This window comes from Neltuma alba, unplaced genomic scaffold (assembly GCF_004799145.2).
Source record: "Neltuma alba isolate B1F8T4 unplaced genomic scaffold, ASM479914v2 tig00007024_pilon, whole genome shotgun sequence".
Taxonomy (NCBI): Eukaryota; Viridiplantae; Streptophyta; class Magnoliopsida; order Fabales; family Fabaceae; genus Neltuma; species Neltuma alba.
This window is the reverse complement of record NW_021634652.1, coordinates 57,244-66,590: the sequence shown is the minus strand read 5'-3', so window position 1 is coordinate 66,590 and position 9,347 is coordinate 57,244. Positions and strand designations below refer to the sequence as shown.

Below are 9,347 nucleotides of genomic sequence, written 5' to 3'. Positions count from 1 at the left end.
CAAAGTAGCATAATCTGCATTCAAAATGCATAAATCATAACGTTGAACCATTATTTTAAAAATTTTTGAGATTTTTTTCGTTGAATTAATATAGTCCTTTTAAAAAGAATACTTTTAATATGAGTAAAATATATTAACCTTATCTCAATTTAACCTAAATTATAGAGATCTCACTTTTATTTTGAAAACCTATATAGACTTTTCTTAAAATCAAAATATATGCTGTACAAAAAACCTTCCTTTTAGTTTGACATTCCACTTTCATCCACTCAACCATTAGTTGACTATTAAATTATAATGTTGACCCGTTATTTTGACTAAAATATCCATTCTTAACACAAATATTACTTAATAATGATCCTTTTTAATCACATATGACATATCTTTATTCAAAATTACAAAATAATTTTAATACATATTATACTATTTTTATACCATTAAATCGATTAACATATTACGAATTTAGTTAATTTTATAAATATAAACTTTTATGGTAAAGTTAGAGTAAAGGACTAAAGAAAGTAATATTTACTAGAGAGGATCATAAAAATTGTAATTATTTAGAGAGGCCAAATGTCAAACTATAAATTTAAAATCACTATATTATCCTCACTAAAATTTTTCTTTTCAAAATAGAAAATAGATTTTTTTTCGAACAAAAACAAAGAAAGAAATCTGTGCCACTTTTGTTCGTGGTTCCCCGGCTTCTCCCACTCCCAAGTGAAGCCGTCATCTCTCACTTTCCTGCAAATTTGAGACACCATCTTCGACTTGATTACAGAGAGAACAAAACGACTTGGAACAGCATTTTGAGAGCTATATGGTGCTAAGACTTGGGATTTTGAGGGTTTGGGAGCTTGGGATTGAAGGACTACAGAGATTTGATCCTCTTTCTTAGTTTTTCTGTACTCCCCCCCCCCAAACTACGAGTAGCTAAACCTTTTGTTCTAGGTTACTCATTTTATGATCTTCTTTTAGTGTTAATAGTGATTATATGTTGGTTTTACTTTAAGCCTAATGCTTCTACCACTTGGATAGATTTGTTCAATTAATTGATGCTTGAGAAAGCTTTTTTCATTGTAGAATTTTGGTAAAATCATGCTATCAACAGAATCATGAGGATTGTGTTGTTGGAATGGCAGGATGAACAATAACATGAAGTTTTGTAACCTATGTTCTAAAATATGAAACTATCTTAACTTGGGTGTCAAATAATGCTGTAAAACGCCTCCTTGTCCATAGACTTGTATTTTTTTTTTTTGGGAGCCGGGGGGGGGGGGGAGTTAACAATGATCGTTTGTTGACTTGATAAAAGAGAAATTTACTTGACAAAATCCTTTATGCACATTTATGTTGTCAATGGTGATATTATATAAAATAGATTATTTATTCTTTGTTAAAAATATTTAATTCGAGTTATAAAAGAAATCTCAATAACATTAATTTGAGATGTGAAGATTGAGGTGAAGGTTAACAAAGTTACAAATTTGAGAAGGACCAATAGAAAAGGGCTTTACAAGATTTAGATTGTTTCGGAGTAAGCCATTGTACTTATCAGTAGTAAAAAAAATAGGTCTTATTTCTGAAATTACACGCAGCGTACGATACCCGCATTTAATTTCTCACAAAAATACCGCGACACTGATGAGAATTGTAATTTTATTTTCTACTGTTGAAATTGTGCTTGCAAGACGCTTCCCCTCTACATCTTCGTCATCATCACAAGTTCGTTCTATCGCATGCCAACACCTGGGAGCAAAAGAAGGGACGACGAAGTACAAGGCAAGAAGGAGAAAAAGAACTAGAAAAAACAGAGTTCTGGAAGTCACAATTACAAATCAGCCCTTGGGAAAAAGCTAGAATCCAGACGAAATTGTAAGGATTGCATTAGAAATTAAATGACAGAACCTCACTTCACTTGCTACTCCTTCATTGGCCTACTATTTATTTAACTATTTATTTAATATCGCAAAAAGTAACTCATTTCCCAGACCTTAACGAAACAGTAGCTTTCAAATGCATAACATGTCATCTTATAAGAAGATCCATATTGTCAACGGACTTATAGCCTAGTAATATATAAACTTCCCCTAAGTTGAAGTCAGCGGATTCAACCTCGACAGTGTCCGCCCTTTTAACTCAAAAAAAAAAAGTAATAATAATAATAAAGATTCACACTTAAAATGCTGAGCCCTACCAGAGCGTAACATTCCTCAACTAGATTCCGCCGTATGAAAAGCTTAGTTGCTGCTTTATTCATGACTTGTATACAAAACTCGCGAAAAGCTAAAACTTTATCACATAGATATAGATTCATTGGCATCGCCGCCTTGGTTATGTAGAGCATACAAGACACAGATAAAAAGGAAATTAGCAGCACATTTCCTGAAGAGCAACCGAGATAGAAACTATACAAATTGGGAAACATGTGGCTGCAAGTCCTGAATTAGAGGAACATGTAATGAGCGTGACATCACACACGATCAATTAATCCTCAAAGACTTTGAATTGAATGGACATTATCACAATCACTGAACAAACGATTACAACTACCAAATCTAATCATTGAGCTTCAGAAACAAGGGAGCATTAGCAACTATCTTATCCTTGATAGTTTATCATATAATATTGCAAATTGCAAACTGTAGAACTCATCAGTCACCACTATGGAGTCAAGGCAGCTAGAAGACAAGATGCTTGAACAGCTTTCAAAATTACACGCCATCTTCTATTGCTCTACATAGTTCACTGAAAGGTCCCAGTAGTGACCAACACCGGCATCAGCAAAAATTTTACGGGCAGCTGCTTCAGTCATGCATTCGTGGACAAAAAATCTATTGAAACTTGGTTTGGCAACACTGCCTTGCCACACTAAAACACATTTATTGACAGGTTTCTCATCATCCGATTCTTCATTTTCTTCGTCCTCTTTGGAAAATTCACTCCAATGAATGCGACGAAGCATGAGTTTCCCATACCTCTTAATTGACTTGCTCCCACCTTCAACCACTACAACACTAATACCATCAGAAATTACTGCACACCCAGTCAAACGGTTCTCTTGAGCATTGACATCAACTCTGAAGCGAGCCTTAGGATGTGAAAGGTCGTTGATCTTGTAAACTGAAACAAGTGTCTCCACAGTGTTAGGGTCATCAAAAAGCTTCTTCTCCTTCTTTTCCCTGCGCTCAGCAGGAGTAAGCTTGCGAGCAACATTCCTGTCTATGTGAGCCTGCTCCCGCTCAGCAGCAGCACTACGTATTTCCTTTTCCAGCCTGGTAGGATCCTGAGTTGCCTCAGAGCCAAGAACTTTCATTAAATTGCTGATCTTTACTTTTGGTTTGGGGGGTTCTATGACACCCTGTCGAATCATCTCTTGCCGCTCTTTCTCCTTCGCCAAACGCCTCTGTGTACGGAGTTTCTTTTGCTCTTTCTTTGTTAGCTTTAGAGGTTGAGGTGGGGGTGGAACAGGCTCAGCAGGTGGCTCAATTGGACGGGGATGCTCAACATAAATAGTAATTTTTTCCATCTTTATCCTATCCTCACTTATGGTTCCATCAGCAATGTCATCATAATTTCCAGAACGCAAAAGATGCGTGTCCCTGATCAACACAGAAAAGAGAAGTGAATCTTAGTAAATATTGATCAGCAGAAAAGAAGACAATGATCCCCAGGCAATAGTCACCGATGTCATTGCTAAAGATCAAATTAAACATGCAAGCCCTCACAATCGTTCATAGTTTTGTTTCAGCAATAAATTTTGAATCTACCGTCATTTGGCTTTTCAAAACTATTAAGGTACTCTCCTTAATGCCTATGATGCTAAAAAAAGATGATATTTATCTCGAGGTGCTGCCCTAAATCGAGTGCCATAAGGCAGGCTCTTTTGGCGCTTTTTCGAAGTTCAAGGTACAGGGATGAACCTTGAAGCCTCTATAACTACAACCAACAAAAGCTTACAAGTCCAATCCGATAAAACCAAAATAGTAATAAGACAAAACATGAAACTATAAAACCCAACCTCAGAAGCCCAACCCCAGAAGCCCAACCCAAACCTAGCCTCAAGAGTTAAAAGTTTGTTTTTAAAATATTATTATGTGTTTTTGTTCAAATTCACGTCAAATTATTTTTCAAATGTTACGTGTCTATTTTTCAGAACATAGCATATTGTTCCTTGCTTTAGCACCATGTATTAATTGGACATGCAATTCCTCTCTGCTTCTAGCCTAAGGCATTTTAGGTTCTAAAGCCTTCAGGAAACATTTCACTTTTAACTATCTTGCTGTAATGCCCAGTTCACTTCTTAACCTAATTTTGAAAATGCCTTCACTAAAACTATGCTGAAAGTTGAAACCGTTTTCTTTCTCTGTTTTTTTTTTTTTTTTTAATTATGGTCAATATATTGAAACCATTTTCAATAAATATAAAAAGAAGATATGAGAAAAACAAACACGGTCGTAGAAGATAGAGCTTGCGCCTCTTTTTTATATTTTATGGCTAGCCCTCAGCCTAGCCATAAATACCATTGATGCAATAGAGGCCATGCATCCCATCATTAAAGTGCGGCAAATATCATAAGAAACAATAAAAATATGACCCCAAAAAAAAAAAAAAAACATCCATACAAACTTAAAAGTAACATGAAAAGAAATCAATACGTGCAGGTAACAGAATATAAGACCTATTGGAAAGATGTGTCACAAAAGTGGAAGGATAGTAGCTATTAGGTTGGCTATATCTGAATATGGTGGAGAAATATTGACATAAAGGTTGCGAACCATGTGTGGGTATTTATGGTAATTTCCATTTCACAGTTAGTGAGAGAGGGGCCATATAACAGGGAGCCTGGTTATTGCAAAGAGTATGAGAAATGTGGTGAGTGTATTGGGAGAGTTCCTGTGCCTCTCGAATGCATAGGGTAGAGCACGTTTTCTCTATTTAGGTTTACCTCCATTAGACCTACACTCTGGGGAGGAGTATTTTCGATTGATAAATACAATCCCAGGTTCCATGTTTCCATCAAATTGTAATAGACAATGGTAACTAGGAATAGGAAGTTTTCAGGAAGGGTCATAATAACAACCTAGACATGCACTTAATCTTTCTTGATTACTCAAATTTCTGTACTACATACCATTGTCGCAACCCCTAGGCTTTCTCAGGCAGGAATATTTGAAAAATAGATAGTCCAAGTGTCCATCAACTTACCACCACTCAATTTCTGGAATTTGCTCCTTGGGTTTTTCTTTGATTACTACTCTTTCTGTTATTTCAATTAAGTTTGGATTTATATCAGGTGCTGCCTTAGCTTTAGCCAATTGTGCTTGCTTTGCTTTGTGTTCTTTAGCTTGAGCTTCTCCAAATTTACTCTGCAAGAGTCACATTAACAGGATCTCACTAATATGTCAAATTTAAAAAAAAAAAAAAAGGGGAAAATCCCAATAGATAAAAGCGGGGAACAAAATAGAACAGAAGAGGGACCTTCAATTTTATTGTTTCAGCCTCTTTTGACCATTTTCCTTCCTCTACAAACTGGAAACTCATCCTCTTGGGCCTCAGGAGTTTTGTTTTGTTGATGCCCATTCTTTCATCAAAATGGGGATTACTCTCAGGATCGACATCCAACACAGGTTTAAATATTTGGAATGAGTCTTTCTTCTGTTTGTTAATGTTAACCTGAAAAGTTCAAAATCATCCAAGCATTAACATATGAATCCAACAGGAAAGGGCCAACTACTCAAATATTGAAAAAACCACACACCTTTAACGTGCTAAGGTTACTTGGCTTAGTCACATTAACAACATTTCCATGTTCATCTATTTCCCTGCCCTGAGCATCAAGACGAAGAACAGGGGCCTTGGTGGGTTTCTGTGGGACGGTAATATCTGTTACCGTCTGCCCAGGAAACATGTTTATGAGAGGAGCAAATTGTGGATCCTGGCGAAAACCCATCCTGGCAGCAAGCTCCTGGGCTCTTCTGACAGCCTCATAGTTAGGTAGAGTACCAATACCAGCAGGAGCAGCAGACATAACAGTAGGCGGCTGTGCAGCAGCTGCAGCTGCAGGAAAATTAGAAATATTTGCAACAGACCCTGCAGAAGCTGTTGTGGCATTCATAGCTGCCACTCCAGCACTAACAGAAGGCATCTTAGATTCATCCTGTAAACCTAATTGTGTCCTTCCTTCCACCTTGGTAGAACTCTTGTTCAACTACAAAATCAAAAGCATACTAATTAATGCATTCAGATGGATATGTAAAACTAATTCCCAAAGGCTATGATAGTGTCCAGAAATAACTAAAGGCAGACACTAACGAGCAAAAAGATTTTAGATAATCGCCACATTACCTGAGGAATTTTCTTTAGCTTCTCTGACAACTCCTTCTGCATTTGCAAAGCTTTCTTAGCTTTCGCTAAGGCATCAAGAGAGATGTTTCCACTTTTTCCAGTAGTTGAAGATGACCCATCTGTACTAGATTTTCCAGTAACCTCATGAGATCCGGTAATACTAACGCCCTTATTTTCATTTGTGGTAGAAATCGTAGATACCTTGATAGAAGGGGAAGGACTAGAAACCATAGATGCTTCAGGCACACTCCTTGAAGTGATAGCATGAGATCCCAGGGTAAAACCCTGAAAAATGAAATAATATTCAGTAGATGATGGACATTTCAAAAAGAATAAAAGAGAAAAACATACTACAATTGTGAGGAAAGAGCAAAACTGGCATTCAAATAATTGTATTTCAAGTTTCATCCAAAACAGAAATTCTTCCAATTATCAATGGGTGAAAGAACATGTCTGCGAAACTGACAGTCAACCAAAGAATCAAGGAGAAAATAAAAAACAAGTTTCTTATTCAACACAAGAAATTGAGCAGTAACCAATTCCAAAAACATCGTCAAATAATTAAACGTGCCATCTATAATCTATAATGACATTAATACATATAACTTCGTATCACGTTAGTAAAGTATTGACATAGTAAAGCAAAAAAAAAAAATGCAGGGATATGACAAGCATTAAACATTTTTCCAGTCATTATACTATAGAAATATAAATATAAATAAAGCTATATTCTAATCTTAAGTCTCAAATTTCAAATCTAGCACACAAAGGCATTATGGCATTATGCAGATGGAGTTGGGCGACAACACACAAGCCTATACACAACCATCTACAAAGCATCCATCCAAGTACAGACAACACTGTGCAACTAAAAATTTTTGGGATTTCAAAAGACTGCGAGAGCAGAGAATTGGGAAACAGAAACATTATCAACCTATCGTTGAAGGATTGGGGGGAAAAACTCACATTTCCAACTGAGGCATTTCCATGGGCAGAACCCTGGGCATTGTCAAACTTCTGGTCGTCGGGTTCTTCCTTCACTTTCACCTCATTAACCTTCACTTGTTTCCCATTTTCATTGTCTTCCAAATTCTCTTCCTTCTTCACTTTATCCCCATACTTAACCTTCACTTGCTTTCCATCTTCATTGTCTTCCACATCCTCTTCCCTCTTCACTTTATCACCAAACCTCCTCCTCTCCCTCCTTCCTTCTCTGGCCCCACCATTCAACTCCCTGCCGTCCTCAACCTTGTCCTCGAATCTCCTCCTTTCCTTCCTCTCTTCAGAAACCCTAGTTCTCTTTTCCTCCCTATCATCCTTATCCTTATCTTCGTTGTGTTCCCTCTCCTTCCTCTTGTGCGAATACGATGAGTGCCCTGTCTCCACCGACTTTTCCCGCTTACTCGTAAACTCATGGTCTGAATCCCTCTCCTCGTATGATTCCTCACGCTTCGTCGCCCGATGCTTCGGCCTCTCTCTGCTTCCTTCTCTCTCACTTCCAGGCTCGCAAGACCACTCACGCTTCCCATCTCTATCGTAAACCCCATCCCTGCTCCCTTCTCGCTCATCCCTCGAATCATACGACAGCTCGCGTGATCTTTCACGCCTTGATTTGTGCGAGTGTTCGCGCTTGGAATCCCTGTCAGACCGATGATGGTGATGGCGATCGGAATCGCGATGGTGCCTATCATCGTCATCGTAGCTCCGGTGCTTGTGGTCTCTATCGCGATCACGTTCGCGTTCTCTGTGGCGGTCTCTGTGATCTCTATCTTCTCGGGTTCTCCTGCTGGATCTGCCCTCCTCTACGTGTGCGTCCATTCTAGGGTTTCGGAGATCCTCTTCTCCCGCTCGTTCTGCACTACAAGCCGTTAGGAGATGATGATGTGGATGTCAATTTCCCGGTGGCCAATTAGTAGGCTATGTTTGGTTCAATGGAGGAGAAGAAATGGGAGGTTAATCAAAAGGAAGGGAGCAGAGGTGAGGACAGGTTATGAGTACTGGTTGGTTTGAGAGAGAAAAAAAAAAAAGAAATGTTTTATATTTGGTTCAAGAGGAAAAAAAAAAAGAACTAATTATAAATTGATAAATATATTCTTATTTTTTAGTTAGATTTTTTTATTGTTTTATTATAATATTTATATCAAAATTATTATTTTCTATTTTATGAATATTAAAAAACAAGCTACCCCACATATATAAAATATTTACATATCCATAAAATATATGCATATCATACAAAATATTTTTTTATCATTATCAAATATACATATCATAAAGAATATATACTTGTCATATTATATCAAGAAAAATAAAATAATCATGAGAAAAATATTATATCATAATTATCAAATATCATTACATAATTTTTGTGGTATAAATATGAATTCTTTAAAAAGTATCAATTTATTTAAAAATGATATATATATATATATATATGAATATCATGTGCTCCACCAAACTGAAAAATAAGTTGCATTGTTAACATCAAAAAGTATAAAAAATCATCAAAGTTTTTGGCAGACTAAATATTTTCTAAGTCATTCATGACATCAAAATTACTAAACATTAAAAGTCCCTAAATAATTACCAAATTAAATATTTATAAGTCAATTTCCTAAGTCATTCATAATTTCTATAACCAAGGGCATTCAACAAATGTCCTTAGTAGCCCATCATTACTCATGAGAGCTTTATAGATCTTAGCAATATAGATTGTTGTGACGCCACATTCTTTACCATATTCCATACTTGTTCGCCTGAAAATTGTGGAAGCTTTCTAACAGTATCTCTCATTATTTAATTTGCATCTTTCATAACTTGTGCAACTTCAAACATAACATCTTTTAACCCCTCGTCCGTGAGTTCAGCAGGTGAAGGGGTTGGACACGCTCACTAAGGGAGCGGGTTCGACCCTGGAGCACGTCGCGACCCTAGAGGAGGCATCTTCAAAGCCAAGGCTTCAACCTGTAAACAACGGGTGCAAATACCGTCCCAGTTTA

At 36.9% G+C, this 9,347-nt stretch overlaps 1 protein-coding gene across 3 annotated transcripts; it reads right to left on the bottom strand.

Moving 5' to 3' along the window:
- Window positions 1-2,361: 2,361 nt before the first annotated feature.
- LOC114751691 (protein RDM16-like) lies at window positions 2,362-8,269 on the bottom strand. Of its 3 annotated transcripts, XM_028940362.1 has the most exons (7): window positions 7,315-7,450; window positions 6,550-6,633; window positions 6,349-6,472; window positions 5,762-6,211; window positions 5,482-5,676; window positions 5,209-5,369; window positions 2,362-3,602 (listed from the first exon to the last, which is right to left on the bottom strand). In XM_028940362.1, the coding sequence occupies exons 1-7, from the start codon at window positions 7,353-7,355 to the stop codon at window positions 2,729-2,731; spliced, it is 1,929 nt and encodes a 642-aa protein (XP_028796195.1). In that variant the 5' UTR covers window positions 7,356-7,450; the 3' UTR covers window positions 2,362-2,728. The 3 variants fall into 3 exon arrangements, with proteins under 3 accessions (XP_028796195.1, XP_028796194.1, XP_028796196.1); XM_028940361.1 differs by having other exon boundaries at window positions 6,349-6,633; window positions 7,315-8,269; XM_028940363.1 differs by lacking the exon at window positions 7,315-7,450 and having other exon boundaries at window positions 6,349-6,467.
- Window positions 8,270-9,347: the final 1,078 nt, after the last annotated feature.

Excerpts from the sequence above, each read along its gene's own strand:
- LOC114751691 (XM_028940361.1), bottom strand. The coding sequence starts at position 8,166 with ATGGACGCACACGTAGAGGAGGGCAGATCCAGCAGGAGAACCCGAGAA. Across the intron at positions 5,370-5,481 it reads CTGAAACAATAAAATTGAAG|AGTAAATTTGGAGAAGCTCA; the intron begins GTCCCTCTTCTG and ends TGACTCTTGCAG. Across the intron at positions 3,603-5,208 it reads ATTCCAGAAATTGAGTGGTG|GGACACGCATCTTTTGCGTT; the intron begins GTAAGTTGATGG and ends TGTGTTGATCAG.